Source organism: Dermacentor variabilis, chromosome 11, assembly GCF_050947875.1.
Source record: "Dermacentor variabilis isolate Ectoservices chromosome 11, ASM5094787v1, whole genome shotgun sequence".
In the NCBI taxonomy this organism is placed as follows: domain Eukaryota; kingdom Metazoa; phylum Arthropoda; class Arachnida; order Ixodida; family Ixodidae; genus Dermacentor; species Dermacentor variabilis.
Window position 1 is genome coordinate 19,643,962 of NC_134578.1, and position 24,443 is coordinate 19,668,404.

At 45.5% G+C, this 24,443-nt stretch overlaps 1 protein-coding gene across 4 annotated transcripts in view; it reads right to left on the bottom strand.

Moving 5' to 3' along the window:
* LOC142563541 (spondin-1-like) overlaps positions 1-23,581 on the bottom strand; it is a 190,892-nt gene extending 167,311 nt beyond the window's left edge. For all 4 annotated transcript variants that reach the window (XM_075674092.1, XM_075674089.1, XM_075674090.1 and 1 more), the window contains exon 1: positions 22,852-23,581. In XM_075674092.1, the coding sequence (XP_075530207.1) occupies positions 22,852-23,566 (715 nt within the window). In that variant the 5' untranslated portion in view covers positions 23,567-23,581. The remainder of the gene's footprint in view (positions 1-22,851) is intronic.
* Between the last annotated feature and the right edge of the window lie 862 nt (positions 23,582-24,443).

Consider the following 24,443-nt stretch of genomic DNA (forward strand, 5'->3'; position numbering starts at 1 on the left):
TACAGTTACTGTATGTGCTACCGCAGGTATATGCTACCTACGGTAGCATATACAGTAACTCTAGGAATTTCCTAATGGAAAGCGAAAGTATTCACCCAATGAGACCTGTCGGCAACGTACGTCAACAGCAAAAGTTTACGGGATACGGTTTCCTCTGGAAATATGAATTACTGCACTGTTAACGCCTGGCACTTCTAATTTAATGAATCACTCTATAGGTGACGAAGGCTACTGCATGCTGGAATATTTAATTTGAGGCTGTGCGACAACACTTCGCCAGAATCTAGCTTCTTGACAGACCATACATCCCGTTAACTTGTGCTGTTCACGGCACACCTTTCACAAGTACTTGGATTTAAAGTGTACTTACGCATCAACTGGTCAGAAATGGTCACACGCAGAGACGTTTGGAGTATAAGAGGAAGAAAGAAGCAGGGAAAAGATTGATACGACCGGATCCATCACAGGAATAAGTAGCGGTAGAAAGTTGGCAGAGAAGTTTTGAGGAAGCGACAAAAGATTAAGGAGATGCATGCAAAAAAAATTGTAGAATAACAAGTATGCGTACCATATACCTGGTAACTCAAGCAGGCTGAGTGAGTATTTGTTACCGCTCCGTTTCAAAGGGGATGCGAACAGGTCATCATCGTCTTCTCCTCCTTCTCTCCTTAGGCCTCGACGCGTACGAAATTAGAAGCGATCTCGAAAACTACACAAGGTTACTCATCCTCATAGATAAGAAAAAAGCAATATTTTTAACAAACAAGAATTTTTGTGCTCGGATTCGGAACGGTGAAGTGTATAAACACAAACGTTGCGAGAAATTAAAGTTGCGAACGCTGCGATGCATAAACGTTTACACGGTGCGTAGAGGACAATAGAGTCTATTGTACGCATGTCATTTACTTGTTATATAGCGTTAGGTAAACTCTTCAAGCATCCCACAAATTCCAGCATGTGCGTTGGGTGTGCACAATTTTTATCGGTACAGCAATTATTGTCAACTTGTGCTCAAAGAGCAACATATTTTACTCTGCAGCGAATTCCCTTGAAGAACAAAAAATATATTTGTCACGCTAATAAGGCAGCACGTACGTCACCAAGCGCCAATCTCCTTCAGCAATCCGGGATTATGAGCGTACGTAATCTATATGAATAGTGATTAGCGTTAAAAATTTAAACCAAAGACGCAACAAAAGTATGTAATCTGACCACTCTAACGCACTTACAACAAAATATATCCTGTTACTCAAGAATACATGGGAGCCTTTGGTTGTACGTAAACCTCACCAAGCAGCCAGACCAACCGGAGCACCTGCCCTCTTTGATGCATCTCTGTATGCCTACTGGACTCCGCCGAAGAGAGGCCACTCTGCTTTATCGCTTATAGCTAGGGGTGGCCTTCACGATATCTTACTCATTTCGCATTGGAATGGCCGACAACGCTCTCTGCAATGCCTGTCTTTGCGAGGAGACGCTAGAACACATTCTGTGCGACTGTCCTTAATATAATGTTCAGAGACAGTTCCTTGCGTCCGTTCTAGCGCACCTTGACGATAGACCATTGTAAGTTGAAAGGATTTTCACATCTGGCCGACAGAGGACATCGCAGCTGAAGGCGACGACGGGACTACTTCAGTTTATGAAAAAGTCGGGCTTGGACGGGACTGTGACAGTGATGTCACGTACAATGCAAGAGTGACAGACTGTAACTGACGGTGTGTTTGCTGTGTTATGTGATCTCTCTCTCTCTCCTCCCCATCTTTCATCCACCCATCCCGGTCCCATGTGTAGGGTAGCAAACCGGTTGAGCTAAACTGGTTAACCTCCCCGCATTTTCTTCTCCACTTTTTCCTTCCTTTCTTCACCTGAACTACAACAAATACTGTCTATTCCTCACATTGCCTTCTCTTCTTGGCAGATTTCATATTATCCAAGTTGCTATTTTTGTTTGTAAATATTGCACGCTATAAAAAATGCGCACGGCACCTTAATTATTACTTGCTAATACAGACAGTTTAGGCACGATTTTCATATTTTGACAAGTGTTCTTGCTTGCAAAAGCAAGCGTCAACTGTAGTTTTCTGCTGCGAAAATATATTTCAATGGGGCTACGGCCTTGGCAAGCGGCATAAATGCAGGTTTTATCTTCAGCGCCTCTATGTGTTTATGCTGTACATGATGGCTCAGCAAAGACATTTCATCCTAAATTGAGTCTCCATTTACCTAGTAATGAAGCTTTGTTGCTGCTTTTCGTCGCCTAATTACCACTGTCGGGAACCTCTAAAACAACTAGTCGAAGCTGCTATTAGTTTCATATTAGCTTCGTCACATCTTATTAAGTATTCTTTATTATTCGACCAATTCAGCGCATATAGGCATTCAAGTTAAGGCACGGCTAAGCGAAGGCCTCGCAGGCAGAAAGAATGCATATTTCTATACGCAGTGCAGGCCAAGAAACATGCTATCTTAGACTGCCTCCCTTTTTCTCTAGGGAATCCGGCGCTCTTTATATCTCTTCCATCTGCCAGCCGTCTGCCGGGCGACATCTCCGTCTTTGATGACGCAAGCCTCGCCAGGCCGCAGCCCTGTCCCACGCATCAGGCGGTTGGGGTGGCGGTCGGCAAATATATGGGTCGTGACCCTGGACGGCCGCAGAGAAATTGTGTCACAGCCGCGCGCACCACATGTGAGCCTGGCAGTGACACAATTTCTCCGATTAAGGAACGCGGCTGCCGCAGCAGCGCGGGCGATATGCCCGCACAACGGGGATAAGGCCTGCAGTTACAGTTTACGAGAAGGTTAGTGTGCGAACGCGCAGATAAGCAAGAAGGACCTGGAGGACTGAATAGGCTTGTTAGCGAAAGCAGCGTGTTGGCACAAATTTCCCGTAATGGCCAAATGACACCTGTCACAAGCTTGAGACAAAGGAGATCTATCTATCTATCTATCTATCTATCTATCTATCTATCTATCTATCTATCTATCTATCTATCTATCTATCTATCTATCTATCTATCTATCTATCTATCTATCTATCTATCTATCTATCTATCTATCTGTCTATCTATCTATCTATCTGTCTGTCTGTCTGTCTGTCTGTCTGTCTGTCTGTCTGTCTGTCTGTCTGTCTGTCTGTCTGTCGGTCTATCTATCTATCTATCTATCTATCTATCTATCTATCTATCTATCTATCTATCTATCTATCTATCTATCTATCTATCTATCTATCTATCTATCTATCTATCTATCTATCTATCTATCTATCTATCTATCTATCTATCTATCTATCTATCTATCTATCTATCTATCTATCTATCTATCTATCTATCTATCTATCTATCTATCTATCTATTGTAGTGAAGACGACGAACACACCAGAGTGAGTCATACGGTTGCCACTTGAATTGGAACTTTGTCCATCCGTCCCTCCATCCGTCACAGCGAATAAGTTAATGCACCTTCGAATTCGTGCGGGAAGGCTGTGATTGTCGAGCTATGATTCCGTTATAGCGAGTATTTCGCTTTTCCTCTATGGTGCTAAAGTCGACACGCGCTTCTCCAGAGACGCCTCAGAAATGCTTCACGAGAGGCGCAGTTATCATTTCACTCGAGCAACAGCGCTGATGTCCACTATAACATTCTCCACTGCTATAAAATAGGGAAGAAAATTGATAAACAAGGAAGCGTTCTACGACAGCTTGGGGGGGGTGGTGGGGGCAGTGCACTTCGGTTTGAAGCTACGGCAGACTGTTTCAGAACGGGAAATTAGAAAATGAGATTCACACGAAAGGATTGCTTTTGCGTAGCATGGAAGAACACTACAGAAACACATAATTTGCACGAATACCGAAGTGTACACAAAGAAGGAGACAGAAATGTGGCCCGTCCCTATAAAGCCTTGAGGTTCAAAGACAGCAATGAACAGTTCAGTGCACTTAGGAGGAAGATTTAGCTCGGGTGCTCCTATGTAAATATATCATAAATCCCTCCGTGCAAACTATCATAAGCGACTCAAAAAGGGCAATAGTCAACTTTCCGAGAGGCAGCATAGGCGTCTGTGCAGCGCGAGTCCTACGGGACTTTACAAATGAAAATACTGTAGAACTCGTATGGGTCCCTGCCCATTCGGGGAATCAAGGGAATGAGGAGGCGCACTGGGTAGCCCGAGGTCTAATCAACCGGGAGGTGTGCCCCTCAGACTCGGATCCCATGGATGAGGCACCGGCGACATACCACGAGATAACAAACTACTACAAGCAAAAAAGGCGAATCTACCCGCCTCCAAACGCAAGCCTCACGCGAGCGCAAGCCTCAATCCTGCGTCGAATCCAAACTAAGTCGTTCCCCAGCCCACATTGGCTGGCCATAATTACCAACGGGCAATGGAACCCAATATGTCAAAACTGCACAAATCAAACATTGGCTACCCAAAATCACATTCTTTGGGGCGTGCGAGGGCTTACCCCCTCCCAGGTCGCTCCTGCCAGCTCACTCACATCAGACGTGGGAGGAGCTGCTCAGAACACCGGATGAAAAAGTACAAAAAGCCCTCGTTGCCTGGGCCGAAAGGGTCGCTCCTCGTGAGGGGCCATCCTAGGACTCGGGCCTGCCAGATAACTGAGCAGAATCTCAATAAAGTTGTTACCACCACCATAATCACGCAGAAATAGTTTTACTCGACAACCACTGCACTGAATGTGAGCAGTATTGCTAAAGTTAAAATCGAGTAAATGTCGGAAGCGTATATTTATTTGGGCCGCCGACTTTTTATACATATTGTTGAAAATTTTTAAATGTAAAAAGAAAACAGAACTGAATTTTACACGTTTGTAAGACAGCAATGAAAAAAAATAAGAGTTCTAAAAGCTGCACCTAATAATAGATCTAAGGTGGACAAAATTTACGTATTACTTATCCCCCTGAAGTGCACCAGTAAATTGTGATTAACAATTTTCAAAACCTTTGTAAACATTCTAACACGTTCATCTAAGCTGTAACTTCATATATCAAATTTGACCACGCGGCGGCCGCATTTCAATGGGGGCGAAATGCGAAAACACCCGTGTACTTAGATTTAGGTGCACGTTAAAAAACCCCAGGTTGTCAAAGTTTTCGGAGTCCTCCACTACGGCGTGCCTCATAATCAGAAAGTGGTTTTGGCACGTAAAACCCCATAATTCTTTTTTCATATAACAAATTTGTCCGCTTCAGATGCTTTATTGGATGCTGTTTACAGAACTGCGAAGTATATTTTTGGTTGCAGAGTTACAGATCTGTAAATTCGTGCTTGTGCATCTTCTTTCTACTTACTGGTTTTCAGAAATTAAGAAAAGAAATCTCAAGGCTTAAACCAAAAGTCGGCTCGCTGGTCACTAGAGTTTAATTTTTTTTTCTGTCTAATGCAACAGATTTTATTCAAACTTGGTCCCCTGGTTGTCTGATAAAACCATTTCTGCATTTTACATGTATTTGAATAGGCGGCATCTGGTTTGACTCCGAGCTTTCTTTTGAGCAAGAGAAGTTCGGTTGATTGCATGGCGTCACATAAGTGGCGCCGAAACAGAGTGACGTCGAATGAAATTTGGCACAAGGCCGCACTATGGTGCAACCTAGCGTTTAATGTAGACGCATAACTTCTCGAATTACAAGATGGGGTGCGGTGGCACGTGTTATTGCCATGTTTTCAAGAGGAATCCACTCATCATCATTACACTGGTGTTACTCGCCAACATGACACTAAAGTGAGATGCGACTAGGTCACTTTCCCCCTCGTAAATGACACCGTACGCCTGCTAGCACTGTAAAACGGGTCCCGACCGACGGGCAATATATGGCTAGACCGTGGAGCACATTTTGCATGGCGAAGGCGAATTAAGCCCTCATTGCTGGCATTTCGCATGGGACGTGATCTGATAAATGGTGCATCTGTAGGTAAGTCTATACGGGTGATGAGGAGGAGGGGGTGCTCATCCATTGTCGTATGTCATGCATGCGAATAGCCCTCTGCAAAAACCCAATAAAAAGGGAAAAAGAAAGGATTGAAAGAAACAAAGCAGATGAAATTTGGCAGAAAGGTTGGTCACGCGCAATACGTGGACGTGTATTAAGGCACCGTCTGTATCGTAAGAGAATTTGAAGTGTTCCGTCAAAACTACTTACATAGACTGGTTTATGACTTGTTGATTTGTCCTTCGGGCTTGATTGAGCCCGTTTTTTGCTTTTCGAATGATCTCGCTTCGTACTATCTTTTTTTTTACTCTCGACATTTGTAACAGCTAATTATTCAACAGCTTAGGTAACATAGGCAGCTGCCCTCTCCTACAGGCACCAATATTAATTTTTCATAGAAATATCGTAGAAAGAGTACAGGCTGTTTATTACGCCTGTTCAGATTTTCAGTTTCAGTTTATTATTGCACAAAAATAAGATTACAAATGTGAATTATACAAATATACAGAGAGAGGTCCCAGAGTGAACGGAGTGTAGAGGTGACCTCGCTTCAGCAGTAACTGGAAAAGCTAAATACACACAGCGAATATACACGCCTATGAAAAGAAACACCATACTGCTGATGTCACTAGCTAACACACACAAAGAAGAACATATTTCAGTGACAAAAAGAACAATTGTCGAAAACAGCAATCCGTACAATACTAAAACAGTTAAGATAATACTTAAGGCGTTCGCCACGCAACATCCGTCCGTGCAATATGCAATATCTCTGACACACAAGCCGTTACGCTGTGGCCACGATTGTTCTGGTGAATTTCAGAAAGCAGCAATTAGTCTTTGGAAGTCTTTCGCGAGGAATCCTACGCTGTCCGCGAAGCCAGTGAAGCGCGCCAGCGTGTGCGTGCATCAAATACGGCGCGGCGATGGCCAGATGGGGCGCCGAAACAGGAAATGGCCTCCGATTAGATTGACGGTCGCCGACGCTGCGGCCACGTCAGGCCAAGCCCGCTGCTGCGTGAAGGCGAAGAAAAAAAATGGAGCCTGCGACATCCCAGACGCCGCCACCCCCCTCCTTTCCCTCAACTTCTTGTCTCGCCGATTTTATGCAACCTACACATGAAGGAGGAGGTGGGTGAGGCTGGGAATCGAGATAGGAACTGCAAGTAGACCAGAAAGCGAGTCCAGCTCACCCCCCTCCCCCCGCTCTGCTAATGCGTCTGGTCTGCTCACGAGATTCGGGAGTTTCGTCAACAAGTGTTTGTATACCCTTCTGGAGGTCCAACGTGTCGTAGAAACGCTTGGCGTCCTTATGGTCAGACTCCGCGATCATGTGCCACTATAACTTTAGAGGCCACTATCCTCGAGGATGCAAGGTCACGCAAGAAAAGGGTGTCCCGTCAAAATATATAGTGCTTGGCAATAGAGTCCGGACGACTGGCTCGTCGTGTGCGGTCCAGAGAGTTTTTGTAAACAAGTATTCACTACGCTGCCTTGCTGGAGCTTATAGGCTTGCTAGGCTAATAAGTCGTGATTATGTGTGTCAACACAAGGGGGACCCCTACATGATCAAGGGCCTCTCTAAGCAAGTGAAATATATGAACTTGGACACCAGCCATGCATCCATCTGCATGGTCGCCTGCTGTTTGCAAGCTTTGGCAACACGGCATCGCTATGGAAGAGGATAGCTTTCCTTCTTGTGGAGCTGTTTCATGTCGTCAGGTTTATTTGTAGTGAACATACGTTATTATGACTTGCTTTCGATGTTGGGAGGGGGGAGCTCTTACAAGATTCCCGGAGTTTCCAGTAGTTTATAATGGGACACTACAACACTCTTCAAAGTTTTCCTGACTGACGTTAGAGGCTCTCTCATGATTACGTGCGAATGTGTAAACCTTTATCCTTAGAACATCATAATGCGCATGTTTATTTCAGAACCACACGAAACAAGTGGATTCTGGAGCTGAAGCTCATGTGCCTACTCTAGTGGTGTGGCCAGTTTCGTGAGTAAGCCTTCGCCCGGAGAAATCTAATTCCTTTCAAACTTATTTTCTTATGCGTGCCATAGCAAGTTTCCCGATGCCAAAGACCACAGCGCAGAAGTGTGCGACAACACTTTCAAGGATCAGTGGATGAATAGACCGATGCGTAATCGATGAACAAACAAGAATTTAGGAACTTCGTGTTCTCCACACTAAGTACGAATGCGAGGATAATTCGTGAGAGCCCACATGCACACGTATGAACGTTTAAGCTGGTACGAATACTTTCAATAAGCTAAATGTCAGTACTACTCAGCATAACGCAGTATGATAGAGGGTGCCACAATACTCAGAAACGCGCGATCATTTGCGAATTAACGCAGGCTTCGTCCCATCCTGAGCTATACAAGTGTATTCTGCTATTGTTCGCAACAATACTCAGCAATTTGTGCATTACAACAATATTATTAGGGTAAGATTTTGGGCCATTTGGGAATTCTTCGTTATGACGAGCAGCATAGTGATAACTCGAAGATTCGGCGTTGCAAATAAGCTGGGCTCTAAAGAGCACAGCGTAGCGGTGAGCTTGTAAGTGTTTCAGTACGAATCATGGGTAGGATGTTAACCCTCTTTGGGACAAACGTAAATAAATTGTTATTTACTACCTGAACAATCTTCTTCTAAACCAAAGGAAACGAACACTCAAGGGCACCCCTTTGATGTAGGGAGAATTCTTGTGCCTTAAAAAATTAATTTACTGCGCAGCAAGAGCACACATACGACGTTTTGCAGGCTCTTCGAAGGTGCTGACAAATAGCTTATCATATGTGCGGAATCAGAATATCTGGCAACTCCGAGAACATGCAGCTAATCGGAATGTACCTTTCTAATACAGCCACGCCTTTCCCATGTGTCTCATCTTTTTCTCTGAAGAATTTCACTGTTTCATTGAAGACACATGTTCTGTGTGTTTTTTTATAGCACGAAAGCGTTTGAGCAGAGCGGCCTTGTATCACAGGAGTTCTTTGCCTTCATTCTGATTTGTCTGAGGGCTATGTAAGATCCAAACTGTCGCTCAGAAGTTCTCGTCCTGGCCGCCTTTGTGGCAAAGGCGTTATGGCCCTTTTGCTGCAGAGCACAAGGTCAATGGCTTCAATCCCTGGAGGCTGCAGCAGCAATCTGAAGTTGATGGAATGCCTAAAAACTCGTGCACCATGCTTTGGGAGCCCCAAGTTGTCAAATCTATCAGTAGCCCTTCATTACAGAGTCTGGCATAGCCCGCATCTTGCTTTGTGAACTTTAAACCTCATCAATCGAGGGTGAAATGCCCCGCTAGCTTAGGAATCAGACCCCCCAATTCAAGGCTACCGATTCAAAAGCAAATGTGTAGTACGTGGTGGCCAGCTACGGTGCGAAATATTTTCGGCCACCACACAATTTACCGTTACTGAGTGGACACGCGCAATAACGGTACGTCAGGAGCGTTTTGGGCAAGAAAATTTTGGTGGTCGACACATGCCTCCACTGTTTATTTATGGGCTCCAGAACGTGCGTTACTGGACTGTCCTAGATGCTGTACGCCTTCTTGGTGTTTTTCGAAGAGGTGTTCATGCGCGCTTGCAACGGTCTGGCATCGGTTACGCCGGTGTCCAAGCAATTCTCGTTGAAACGGCTCATACAAGTGAAAAAAAAAACAACCCGACAATTTATCTTTCAACAACGCACGGCGGTTACGACCCAAGGTGGACAGTTCAAGTGACGGCCTTCAGCAACTAATCTTTCGATCGACGTGACCAAGCAGGCCCGAAAGCTCCACTGAGCAAATCTGCTAATCCTTGCTCACCAAACTCGTGTCGTAGGACGCGCTAGTAATAGATCCACATAGCATTTCCAGACCGCCGTCCGACACAGCGAAAGCGCGACGTTTGACTTGACAACTCGAGCCCCGTAAGCAAGCAATGTGAGCCCCGCTAACTAGCGCCAGCCATATCGCATTTGTCGTGGGCGTAAATGCAAGGACAAGGTCGTGTGCCTCAGTGCCAAAGTCGCGAAGCCTTCAGCGGCAGAAGGACCGTGTCAGAGGGCTCGCTCCAGCCACATCTAAGACCATCCACCCTGCGCATCCTACAGTCGACAACTTCTAACATAAAATAAACCTCAAAAATGAATCTCGCTTACAAGAAAGGGCATGTGTTTGAATGTTCAGAAAAAGAACTATTTCACGAAAATGACGATGCAAACGTTGCGATGGTCCACAGTGTATGCCAAGGGGTTATTTGAGGCTTCTTTCTCGGGTCAAGACTGTAATGGGTTTTCGTGCCTCGTCAAAATTAAACCAGATACTCTACTAAATCGTCTCTCATAACCCACTCTTCAGCTTCACCAAGTTGATCGGTTAGCTGACTGGTTGGTTTGCATTTATGAATGGCTCATAACCGCTAAGGGAGATTTGCCAGGAATCGGATGAGTTATGAAGATAACTTTCAAATTAAAAAAAATAACATTAATAAGAAAATTGGCTGAAGCAAGTTAAGCTTATTTCTCTTTTTCAGTGCACCTTCGTTCAGTGCTTGATATAGAACTGCTTGATATTTTTGTTGAATGGGCAAGAGTGTTTATTAACAAACTCATATTGTATAAACATCTGGCTGCGGAAAGAAAGCATGTTCTATGCTGTGTCTGATTCAATTCTGTGATTGACGATGTCTGAACACTGCAGAAGGGTCCATTTCATCCCAGTTCGTGTGAGAGGGTGTTTGTTAAGTGTAATGGGAAGTCAATTTCATGTACTAAAATAAACGTTCCAGACTTCGAAAAGTTATCGTATGGAAGACACATATTTAAAAATGATGTCAGTTTTCATGGAAAGATGGTAACATGGGCAAAAATTAAGGCCACAATCTGCACTCTGCAAACCCACAATCCAAAGATAAGTCTAAGCTTTTAGCATTCGTAATCCGCGACAGTTCCCGGTTTAGCCATTCATTTTTGGATTTGATGTCCAGGCTAGATACAAGTCAAGCTCGATGTGCAAACCCATGATTGCTTGCGTAAGCAGAGATCCGGAGACCCGATGCGTAACACTGTCACGGTTGTTCCTGCTCTTTTGACCCCGCTCCCATAGCCCACGTGACTTCATCGAGCATATAAAATTGCTTTGCGTTTTATAAACCTCTGGTTTCCGAGTCCAGCGCACATGCCGTGATTCTTTCGTTTTTATATGTGTCATTTTAGTGCTGTGTTGCGTAGGACAAAGCTCAGCTAGTTCGCCCAAATGTCAGTTCTGTTAAGGTTGACGCCGGCGCGCTAATGGTGACACCGGCTGCCTTTGGCATAATGAGCACATGAGGAGGCAGCGCTGCACACATGTATTTTTCCACGCATGTACACCCAGCCACAAAATATTATGGACCATAAAATTTGAGAAAAAGCTGAATATCTCCGCAACTTCACAACGCAAGCTGGTATTTGCATTTCGGGCATCGACTAGAATATGTTAACAACACAGTCGTATACAGTTCTACTGGCTACTGCTACAGACTGCTTGGAAATTCAACGTTTTCTACAATTCCCTGGTCCGTAAACTTTTGTGGCCGGGTGTACGTGTCCCTTCTAAGCGAAACGAGTTCTTGGCTGTAGATCCACACATAACGGCACTACATCACAATCCAACTCGGTGTCGAAAGAATTTTCTCAGAGCACGGCTTGCCTACTTCGCATTCCGAGAGGTTTGTTGGTGGCTAAATTTCAAATGTCATTTGAAGACATCGAAGCGCGTGAGAAAAAAGAAAAAAAAAAGATGAAAGGTTTTTTTTTGAGAATTGCGGAGAACTGAGGGACGAACAATAATAAAAACAAAATATGGAGCTTCGGTGACGTAACTTTTGCTGGAACGCCGGAACGTTGTACCCACATACGTAACGACAAAAGTACAACCTACTCTCGTGAATAACTTCCAAATCGTATTAAATAACGTTAACGTGTGGCCAGAAGGTCTATCTTTTTTTCTTGCTCTCAAAGTCTTGCTCTGTTCGTAATGCTAACCGGTGAATTGGAAGTGAACACAACAAAAAGAATGGGGGCACCTGAACTGTCTTTAAGGCTTTTCCGTCCTGTGCTACTGCGCAAGCCAGGCAGCGCTAGAATCGATGTTTTGAACATTCGAGAAAGCGAAGCAAACAAAATCGCATAGTTTGGCCACACCGGCTGGAAAGGGCCGCGGTAAACAAAATACATTGCTCAGTAGTTTTCGCGTTAGGGTAGAACCAGTCCGGTTCCGTGCGCATCTCGAATTCCGGAATGCATTAATGCAGCAAGATCACGCGATTGAAGCATCGACGAGAGACGATTTGCACTTCCACACCTTTGACTTTTCATTCGCAAGCATGGTGTTGTTTTTTTCCGAGCGGTTGCACCGCCGAAAGTACTTCCCTGCAGACCGCGCCTTCTCGTGTGAAATGCATTAGCTAACGCGGACTCTGCCGCTTTGAGCAGCAAAGCAAATGTTCTTGTGTATGCCTACAGGTCCTCAGCTTTGAGCCTGAAGCGGATTTCATAAACGTGGTGTGTCTCGTACTTACTGGTACGTGTGTGCCTTAAGCGTGAGTTTTAGCGTTATTTACTATAGTACCTCCGAATGCACTGCATTCGTGCATCGTTTAGTCGTTCGGTCAATGGAGCCGGGCAGACGTCCAATGCAGAGTCTTCAGCCCATCTCGCTGTGCATTACATCGCCTCCGCGATTTGTTGGCAGTTCATTTGGGCAAGTTTAATGAAGTCGCTGGTGTGAATGAATCAATAAAAGAAGAAAAAATAAACTTCTTTAACATAACAGAGTCTGCGTCCACGCGATGAAGCATCGACGAAAACAATACTCAAATCGCGCAGAGAACTATATATATATATATATATATATATATATATATATATATATATATATATATATATATATATATATATATATATAAACGAGAAGACGGGGGTTTGCACAGGGGCCGGATTTTTATTAGTCATCATAAGAAGCCAACAAACACTGACACCCAGGACAACATAGGGGAAATTAATGGTGCTTCATAAGTGAAATAAAGAAACGATAAATTAATGGAAATTAAAGTGGATGAAAGGCAACATGCGGCAGGTGGGAACCGGACCCACCGAACCGAATGCGAAGGTTGTGAGTTCGGTTCCCACCTGCGGCAAGTTGCTTTTTCATCCACTTATATTTCCATTAATTTATCGTTTCTTTATTTCATTTATTAAGCACAATTAATTTCCCCTATGTTGTCCTTGGTGTCAGTGTTTTTTGGCTTCTTATGACTATATATATATGAGGAAGACAGGGATGTTAACCAGGTAAGAGCCAATCTTACGCGCTAGTGACTGCGCAGTTTATTTATTACGTAGTTAAGCGCGCAGTTCGTTTAGCACGGTGGTTATTCTCTAGACCTAAGATAGGAGAGCCTTGACGTATATTTTATTATTTTATTCATTTGCGAAGCACTTTTAATTGCCTCTGAGCTTCCCAGTTAAGGCACTGCCATTGTGTTTCATGTCTGTGGGGGCAACTACACCGACGTCCAACAATGCTGCGGAAGTTCGTCAACTTGTTCTATATTTTCAGCAGCACATACAATAGGCTGTCTGCGGTGACGCACGCATTGTTCGACGACAGCCAGTGCCTTTGTGATATCTCCCATACTATATGCACCTAATATATTCGACTAGTACATATATTTTACAATTGTTAATTTCTTTGCGAACACACCTAACCTCTAGAATTTGTCCTCACGTTTGCGTAACTTTATGTCCGTAATGGGTAGCGTTTGTACAGTTCTGTAACTGCTATTCGGCAATTCAAGTTTATGTTTAAGTCCATGCCCTACAATTTGGGTTGCTGAGAGACGGATACTAATCTTGAATTGCCTGCACTACAGTTGTTTTCTTAATAGTTGAGGTGCCTTAGGTGAAGACTTGTAGGCAACATAGGACTGTTCTTTTTTTTTTTTTGATAAGCCGCTCAAATTTTACCAGCAGGCCAGCATACAATAGACAATCTCTTAGCCTTATCTCCCTTTATTATCTTCCCTTTTAGACCACAAGCAACAAAATCCATAACTAATACAGTTGCTTATCAAGTCAAGAATATTCCTTAATGTTAATTAATCGAATATTGTTAAAACGTCGCCCCCCCCCCCCCCCCTTGTCGATGTCGTTCTTCCTTCCTTCTGTAAACGCGCATATTCTTATTTACGCGTGTTTTAGCGTACTCCCGTGTTTTCCTGGCTCAAATGTTCGTGTTTGTGAGTGTAGTGTTGTGAAAGTGGCCTTCAGGGACGGACCTGATTCGCGGGTGCCGAGGAACGTCTGTATTTTGAGTATAGTCAAGAAATACATTTTTGTTACGCTAAAAAATAGGTCACCCACTCTTTTTTTTTACTTTTACACGTAACGTTTTCATCGTTTTCTACAGGACAACTACCAAGTCAGAGAATAGCATTGACCGGCTCCGCGTACAGACGTGAACAACTCCTTACTCAGAGTTAACACTACGAAATAATGATAAAAAGAAAGTTGCCTCAACTAGCCGGCATCGCACGACGAGCGAGACCACCTAATTCGCATTTAAAACACTTCCGGCGACCTTTCCGTTCGTATTAACGACAAGTCTTTCACAGCTCTCCTTATAACGATATCAAATTACATCGCCACTAATTATGCGTTTCTTTCGGGCTGCTACTTAAAACACGATGCGCGCAATTGCGTGCAAACGTCACCTGTACCATTCCTATACCGGCACGAAAAAACTCTCGTCGGCTGTGTCGCACATTACCTGCGATGAAATCGGTTGCCAGGCGACACAAATACCGTTGTATACCAATTCAACCATCCCGTTTTCCCTTCGGCACACGGCCGCTCTTTTGCTTCTGCGTAATAAAGCTTACAACACCTGAAAAACGCAGGTATACGCATGGGCCTCCAGGGAACCAGAATCTATCGTAACACCTGGACATGACCATTTCTCCTTCTTAGCGTCGCCGTCTCGTTCGCGAAACGTTCATTTTCTTCCTTTCCCGTTTCATTTATATTTTTTTATCTACGCCTTGGATTTGTTTGTCGCCAACGGTCAAGACGCCAGTGTTCGCTTTGATCGTCTGCAGCACTGACAGTTTCGGTCTTCTGCTGCTTATATGGCTTCATTCTACGGAAGCAGTTACTCGCGTTGACGCTCTCCACGAGCAGATAGTCTTTGCGCTCTGCTTGGCTAGCGAGTTGGCTTGACTTGGCATTCTCGAGCGCACAGGTAAGGCTGGCCCGGTCGGCGGGTTATATTAAAAAAAATAATAAGTTAACAAACTCGGGAAAACCCGTACGACAGCCCTTGGAATTGAGGGATGCGGGATATCCCATTACCTAGGCCTTCTTTCTTTTTTCATTTTCGTTTTACGGTTTATCCTTAGCGCGAGCCAGATCCTCGAGGAACACACACACACATACACAAACACCATTTTACACGCGGCGCCTTCATTTTCCGATCCGACAGCTACCGAAAGCCTTGGGGGCCCATTACTGTTCCGGCTTCTACACGTCGTTCCCGTATTGCCGCTTGTTTGCTAGCGCGTCGTCCCGGCTGTTATTTGTCGAAGGTGCCGAGCTTATTACCGGAGCACAATGCTCCCAAAGCTGCAGATCGAGCAAAGTGCCAGCCGACTCGTCTTCCACGCAGCACCGTCGTTCGTAGATTGCGTTTTCACGGCCGAAGCGCGCGCCCGTCGCCGGAGCCGATCGCGTCGATGTTGCGCGGTGCTTGTTTGCGTCCTGTCTCGTGCCGGTGCCGACTTTATTCGTCGAATCGGGATCGAACTCACGATGCCTGTCTTCGCGATGCCCGTAAGCCAGAAGCGCTCGCAACGCCCCCGTGCGAGCAAAGCCCGCTCTAACAGAGTGCGTCTGGCGGACTCCTCCCTTTTGCGGGAAACGCGACTTGACGGGTGACTGCGTCGTCGCATCAACACCCTCGGGTCAGGCGTCAGATGTGCTGGGTGCCGTTTGTATGAGCGCGGATGAGCTTTCACGAGCTTTGTGATGAGCGTAGCGCCTTCCTAGGATCACGTGGCGAGACGCTTTGTTTCCCGCCCAAACTCACCAAAGCGACACCTCTGCACCGACTTCAACCCCGAGAGGGGACATATTCACTGTACACTCGGTATCGCACAAATAAGAGCGACAGGTGTGCGTAACTCTTCGGGTTAAACCGCTGCCTGATCTTCGCTGAATTTTCGCACAAAGGTACAACTTTGCTAGAAATTTAGGTTTACGCCACGTTTTAAAGTATTTCTTACCAGCTCAGTTCACAATACATCTGAAGTGGGTGTCGTCTGCGGCGACGCCACTCAAAACTTGTCGATTCCACTGCAAAAGAACGGTAACGCCATCTGTCAGGGACACGGGGAACACTGTTTTTGTCGTAGCCGTGAACATGCCGTGACCAACGGCGCTATACCGTTTCGTTGCAGCGGAACCAGCGTGTTGTGGGTGATGCCGACGCGGACGACACACACTTCAACTTTATGAATAATGAAACTGATAAATAGTGCCCCCATATGTAGCATACATTTGAACGAAGACATGTCAGTGATTGTCCAGGAACAATCACGTATACCTAGAGCTTCGATTTGTGCAACACTCCGTATAACATCAAGCAGAGGTTGTGTCAAAGCCGACAGAAAGCCGTCAACTGCTTTTGTGGTTGTTCTAGAAGTGTTGGCCAAGATGAATCAATTTTTATAGATGTTATAATGAAAATTACATTAAATTTGAAGGAAAGCAATCAAATGCTCTTTAAATGCCTCTGCACTAAGTTTTGACCATAACAATTATAGAATGTCTACAGAAATATCTGAAAGTTAGGCGAAAGCAACAAGTTCATTAGGACACCTCTACGTGAAGGTTCTTTTATAAAGAGCTTTTCTACCATGAGACTCTCTGAAACGTCAAAGAAGCCAATCAAGTTCTTTTGCGATACCTGCTGGAAGTCTCGGAAAAAATTAATACATTTTATAGATGCCTACCTATTGCTATCTGAAAGTTGAAAGAAGGCCACATACTGTCGTTCCTCCATACCTTGTTAGCAGGATGGATGTGTAACTTATTTATGTGCTTTTTCACTGGCATCACAGACAAGAGTACGCTTTCGTTTCTTGCTGTCCGAAAAACTGTCTGTCCGTCCGTCCTTCCGTCCGTTCGTCCCCCCCCCCCCCGACCAACGAAGACTACAACGGTACAATGACAACAACGACGACATGGCACATCATAATTTGAAGGATATGCAGGGGCATGCACAACTAAAGGTGCACGACGTTCCCCTAACAGCTGCACCAGTAAAAATACGGTGAAATTGCCTGCGTTACTTGTCAGGTACCTGCAGCAGGACTGCCATGCGACCCACCGCGATGGCTTATCGACTTTGGCGTTGCACTGGGAAGCACGAGACCGCGGCATTCGCCATTTCCATGGGGAACAAATATGCAAAAACGCTCGTGCACCGATGCATAGGGTGTACATTAATGAACACCGGGTGCTCGAAATTATTCTTGCGTCCCCACATTACGGCGTTCCTCGTAATCACATTGCTGTTTATACAGGTAAAGCCACTGAATATTAAAGGTAAAACCCCTGAGTTGTTCGTCTATAGGCTAAACAACCACATAGCTCTCGTGCGCTTTCCATGCCGCTAAGTAGCACCCGACAAGGCCCGCGCCTTCGGTTCGATAACGAGAGAGCCTCGTAGCTTTTTTGTACACTTGTCGCTGGGCGTAATCTCTCGAAAAGCAAGAATACTGCGTTAGTCGGTGCTGCCGTTCGGCTTTCACATCGATCGTACATATATATATATCGATGAGAAAACAAAAGCCGTAAGGGCATAACGTTGATTTGATCTCGCGGCGGTAGTCAGAAACGGTTTAATAACACCAGCGTCCCCGAAACCATTTCTGTGAGTAAGAACTGCGTTTTGCTGCTCATATTTTCCGCCCAGTAATATCCTGTTTGCAGCTGGCAAACATATATGGCATTCCCCCGTGGCTCTACGTAGAACGTTCGATGATTGCAACGCCTAACGCCGGTGCAGCCAGGGTATTGATTGCGTAACCTTTTTCTCGTTGCTCGACTCTACCTCGCTACCAACTAAACTTTTTTGGGGGGAGGTGGAAGTACCTCGCGTATGTGAAAGGAATGTGCGACAAATCAAATGTTTCGCTCAGACAGCAATGAAATCGCACACATAACAGAATTGTACTGTGTTAGTAAACTACTATCTAATATGTTCAAGAATTATTGGAATACCGGAAACGCAAAGGTGAGCAGCAGTGCTAGCGTTGCCGCCTTGTAACGCTCAGTTCGAAAAGACAAAAAAAAGAAAGCAGTAACTGCGCCACCACCGTTGTTCTACATTCTTTGTAATTTAAATGCATTGGTGGCAACTATTCTTAAGGTACACAGTGAATTTTTTTAGAATTACAGTGACGATTACAGTCGTGTTAGTTATGCGATCAGGTGCGCTCCCGTTGGACCACTTGTTGGCTTTTATACAATCCCACGAAGCATCAGACTCTATGTTTAAATAAGGACAATGTGATGGAGTTCCTTCTGCGCTCTAATGGGTGGCCCCGAATGTTCAACACAGCTTGTCTTCAAAACCTACGTAGTATGTAGTCGAAGAGTGAAAAAGCCATAAACCCCAGCTGTCTTACTTAAAGTTAATAGAAGAATTTCCATAAACGTCAACTAGGCCTTCCGGCCCTAAACCTTCTAGAGAAGATCGTTGCTAACATTAATGAAAAGAAACCGTTCGGAAGTGTAGAAAAATCAACAGGTCGAACAAAATAAGGTTGGTATCTAAACTTGCCTTCCACCAAGCCGTGTACTGGCTGCTATCAAACTAGCACGCCAGCAAGAATTCAAAGCGGTGTGCTTAATGTCTGCAGATAAATCAGTGGCCGTTTTAATTCTGATGGGGTCGCAATGAAAGAAAAAAATTCAATAAAATGTAGACGCTCGTGTAGCGAGTGAGCTTTCGGTGTACATTGAAGAAGCCTACGTGGCAAAAATTTATCGAGATCCTCGCCCTCCCTGCTACGACGCTCTGAAATCCGAATTGTGTTTTAAGGGCGCATGAAATCCTACAATCCAATTTGAGTTCTGTTTACTTGTTTGTACTAATAGCTCACAAAGAATTCACGGATATAAATATTGATTCATGTACTGCCAAATGCTCTGCAACAAGCTCTTGAACCAAACTTTGTTGCCGCGGATATCGACAGTATCTACTCCTTAAGTCAGGCGTAACCCAACGATTTATTCTTGGCATGCGTTCCCTTTGTCGCTAACCGTCGCGGTGACTTAGCGGCTATGGTGTTGCGCCGCTATGCGCGAGGTCGCTGGATCAAATCCCTGCCGCGGCGTGTTTCGATGGGGGCGAAATGCAATAACACCCGTGTTCCGTGCATTGAAGGGCACGTTAATTAATCCGGAGTCCCCCACTACGGCATGCCTCATAAACCGTAGTTATGGCACGTATAAATTCAAATTCCCCTTGTCACTGGCTACCTCCTGACAAAAAAAAAAAAAAAAAAGAACATATCGCTTTGTGGGTAGCAGCTGCCCATTCTTTACAAAAGCGCATCAATTTGCTTAAGCATGCCACTGACTCAATTCTTCGACGAGTGAAAAGTGACGTAAGATGTCAGTCTTAAGCGTTACATATCGTTTCACGTGACACATCGTTTTCGTGTATAACGTTGCTAATAACTTTTTTAATACTGTTTTCTGTGCTATACATGTGACACGTTCTAAAATATTGCTGGCAGAACCTTTCTAAATGTGAGAAATAAAAAGGACAATTACTGCACAGTGTGCTCGCTTGTAATTACGACCTTAAAGCTGTCGGTGCATCGCACTCACATAATAATAAAAAAACACATTGTACCACGGGGACTGACCCACGCGTACTGAGTGACCAAGCCAATTATAGTTTTGTTTTTGTTCTGTTCATGAGCCAAACACTGTATTCGCAAGGTAAACACCGTATTCGAAGGGCTAACACATGCTGACAGTATCTTTCCAAAAACCCAAGAAAATCCCAATGATGTATCGGCTTCTGAAGTCAATGATTATTATCATCTGGTATTTTACGAACGTGAATATTACATCGTTTACTCAAACACCGCTGATATATGAACAGAGCACCATATTTATGCGCGTGGACAAAGTGACCATCTCTTCTGTTTCGCGAGCTAAAAACAACTTTAGCTTAACTAAGCACACATGTCTGGACGCAATAGCATAGCGTGGATATATTGTATGTTGATGCCCCATCCTAAATTACAGCGTCACGTCGCGGAATTCGGAAGATACTTCACAGGTGCTTGTCTCCGTCCACAACCGTGCAATGCTCTCGCAGAAGTGATTCTCGATTCTCTCGAAAGCTTGTGGCAACAACATCCCCGCTACCAGCAATAAATGTTCCCGCATGCATGCATCATGCTTAAAATTCGTGGTGATCACCCTTCAGTTATGGCCTTTAATGTAAGTTCGATAAAAATTAAAGCCCACATGCATTCGAGTGCATCAAGTTGTCTCAGACGGAAGACACCAAATACTCGTAAAGGCAAAGTTGACCAAAAAAGTCGTTATTTTGTTGTTTAGACGGTTTACGCTTTCAAAGTAAACGATTCTCGGCGTTAGCACATCATTTAACAGACAGAAACTGCCCGAGTTCTTGAGAATCCGGCTCGAAGCAGCTCTTACAAGACGGCTAACATTTAGGTTTCGCGGCTTCGTTAAGGCCGGCGACAATGCCCATAGCCCGAGAACCGGGTTTTCTTTCAAATCAAACAGGCAGAAGTTACACAAGGAAATTTTATCTGAAGACCGGAAATTAACGTCGTGTAGTACACCGAACACTCTGTTCAAAAACGCATGTGGGTACCCTGTCACGTTGAAAACCGCTATGGAGTTGCGTAAATATTTATTGAGCGAGTTGTGAAGGGCTGTAATTGCAGAGCTAAAAAGAAAGCGGGAACGCTGAACAGGTAAATCGAGCAGCAAAGCAACGAAATGGCAACAAGTACGTCTAAGAACAAGCTCCTCGAAGAGCTCTCTCCAAGGGCACTTTCTTGGTATCGCCTGTTGCGTCAGAGGGGCCTCTGAACCAAAGCAGTAGGTGAAAGGCAGTGGTCGACTTGATTTTTCACAGAAGCTTGGATAGCGCGGTCAAAACTTCAACTTCTAGTCGAAGTGCCAGCGGTAAGTTGAACGAAGTGCAATTACGCGTTACCAAAAAGGCAAGCGAATGTAATGTTCAGTCAAAATAATTTTGCATCGGAAGCAGCAAAGTTACACGCCATTCTTTTGTTTATCTAGTCACATTTTGGGTTTATGACACCTTGTCGGCAACGCAAGGAAATTTGTTTGTATTCCCTCTGTTGATGGCTCATAGTGTTGTTATTGTTGTCGGGCGCATCTTTCTTTTCTTCACCTTGTGAGTGCTTGTAATATATTTTCTAGGCGTACTGCCTCTAGTTATCGTTTTGTAAACATTTATGGCACGTTTTCATTTTTCCATTGTCACAAGCAATGACCGGCGCAGTTATTTGGTACCGGCATAACTTTACGTAATCATGCGAAGTAGGATGTGCGATTACGACGTCTGAGTAAAACAATAGAAACACGATGTTCTCACTGAAGAAGAGCCGTTCTTCGATTATTGTGACTGCACTCGCGGCCTGATACGGGATGTATCAGTGGCGATATCTGGCAAGCGTGATTAAACTGCGGATCACCCAGCACACAACAAAAGTCGTCTGGCGCGTCTCTGCATATTTTATCTTTTAAATGGCAAAGCAATCTGCCCACGGTTATTGATGAAGACCAAGGCGTTCTGAGGTTCCTAGGTCCAGCATTCCTTGATCAAATACCACCATAACGCTGAGGTCTTATAGTACCGAGTCTGCAATTTAGACCATCTAGAACTTAATGGGAATAATACCGTGACTTAGGGCTTGTGTATACATTAAGAAGAAATTACTAGGACTTCTTGGCTTGTCCAGGAGCTTGGACACCACGCCGAAATAAGGAGCATAAGGACATTACCGCACGCCTAAATATATTTGAGACGAGAGTTTTTGTTCAAAAGCTGCTGCTTGCCAGAAGACGATATAATTCAAACTCCGTACTTTCCACGTCTCTTCCATTAACTTTCCCTTATAAAAGTCTACTTGGACTATCTACAAAAAGATGTACTCCGAACTGTATACTACTGACAAAAATAAGCCGCGGATTTAAGATCTCACATTTTTCGTGAAAAAAATATTTGTATACTTTGCACAAACACCTCCGGGAGCATGTGGGCCATAGCCTGACCATAGAAAATATGACTCGTAAAAACTCTTGTCTGGGGACAGTCTCAAAGCTTCACATGGCGGCGAGGCACAGATCAGTCTATGTGAAGTCTATAGATGATCTTTAGAACGAGTACCGGCAGTCTCCGTCAAAAACATGCGGGTTGCGCTGCTTGCGACCGCCATGCTTACCACAAGCTGTTTACCGGAGTTGCTGTGGCATGATAAATGTCCCGACGCCCTGGGGAAGAAAAAAAAAGCTAGCGCGTTTAGCACCCACAGGTCTGAAGTGTCAAGAGCGTCACGGGAACCACCGCAAATAACCGAACGTCATATATGCCTGAAGGCAAGGAGTATACAGCATACCTGGAAAAAAAAAACTAGCTGTTTTCTTAGGGTTCTAAGAAACACCTTCGTTGTCGTTGGACAAGAAAAAGAAACCTCGCTCCAACCACTTTTGACGGCCAGGTTCATCTGTTGAGGAAGTCATTCAGAGGACTTAAAAAGGCCGTGCCGCTCACCCGTGTACGCCTCTCCGGGCACGTACTTCTTCGGGTTGCCCGAGATGACGATGCTGAAGTTGTTGTAGCCCGGCGAGCGCTCAGTGACCACGCCGGGCGGCACCCGGTTGCAGGGTCCCAGGTATCGGGGTCGGTGCGGCGTGGGACCGACGACGTCGCCGGGCTCGGTTCCGGACTCGGGGTCCGGAGCCAGCGTCAGGGCCATCGAGGCCGAGGGCAGCGACAGGGCAGCCGCGAGTACCGCGGACGCCAGCGCGGTGCCCAGAGCCAGGGGTCCGAACACGCCGCGTCTCTGAGCCATGAGGATGCGGCGGCGGAGGCAGGCGTACTCGTGGGCGACGTCCTCGACACTGGTGAGGGGCCCGACCGCGTCGACGGTCGATGCGGGTCTGAGTGCGTCGCACGGCCGCGCCGGTATCGGGCCTCCGAGCGAAAACTCGGGGCTTGGGCGGCCGGCGAATGGGCCGCCGGTTGGGAGAGGGGGAGTGGAGCCGTTTGGGAGAGGATGTCTAGACGCGCCACTCTTGGTGGGCGAGGGCGTTACGGGAGTGTAAAATGGAGGAGGGCGCTGGTGGAGGGTAAGAAAGAAAAGAAGGTGGCTCTCAGCCGGACGTCGTCCGAGAGAGGACACCGGGAGAAGGTTTGACGGGAGGGCAAAACATGTGAGGTGACGAGATGGAGTGGAGGAGTGCGGCGGGAAAGAGAAGGGGTGCATCTTGGCCAGGGAGCTTTTCCGCCGGCTGCCCCTTTCGGCGTTGGGGGGCCCGCTCCGCGCTTGTAACCGCGGCGATGACGGACTCGAAGGGTCTATCGGCGTCCGCACAGCTGCACGAATCAGAGGATTTAGGGACCAGGTCATATTGTGCGCATTTTCGAGAGAAACAGTGATAAATAAGATAATGAATCATAACGTGAAGATGAGAGGAATCCATCAAATTCGAAGAAAACGGCTGCGGGAGGAAAAAGCAAGGCACCTCCTCACGAGAAGCGCCCCCCTCACGCAAATGGCCACGTAAGAGGATACACGAAAACCTTATGCATTTCCAGCGACCGGCAATAACACCGGGTGCTATCACTGTTTGCGAACGGATCGCGGTAGTTGCTACTGAGGTTTTAAGAGTTAAGCAAGTTTTTCTGTGAGCGAGTGCAGTTGATCACGCGCCCCAGCCAACTGCTCGGACTCCTCATGCGCAGAAATTGAGCCTCATATATTCCACCTGATCACGCCTGATATAACTCATAAGCTCACTATCGAAGGAGCCAAGAGGTTACGCTTTTCAAGACGGGCAGTTAGGTGTGGTAACAGCGGTTGTATTCCGTTATCTGGTAACATGTCAGTACCTACCTTGGTGGAGTTGCTTTGGCGTTGCGCTGTTGAACGCGAGCGCTTGGGATCGAATCCCGTCCCCGGCGAATGCATTTCTATGGGGCCGAAATGCAAAGACGCCGTTATACCGTCCATTGCGTACGCGTTAAAGAACCCCAGGTGGTCAAAATTAATCTAGAGTCCCCCAATACTGCATGCCTCATAAATCAGTAGGGGATTATTTTGTAGTGATTTATTTATGGTTTCATTGCCGGCCGATTCAAAC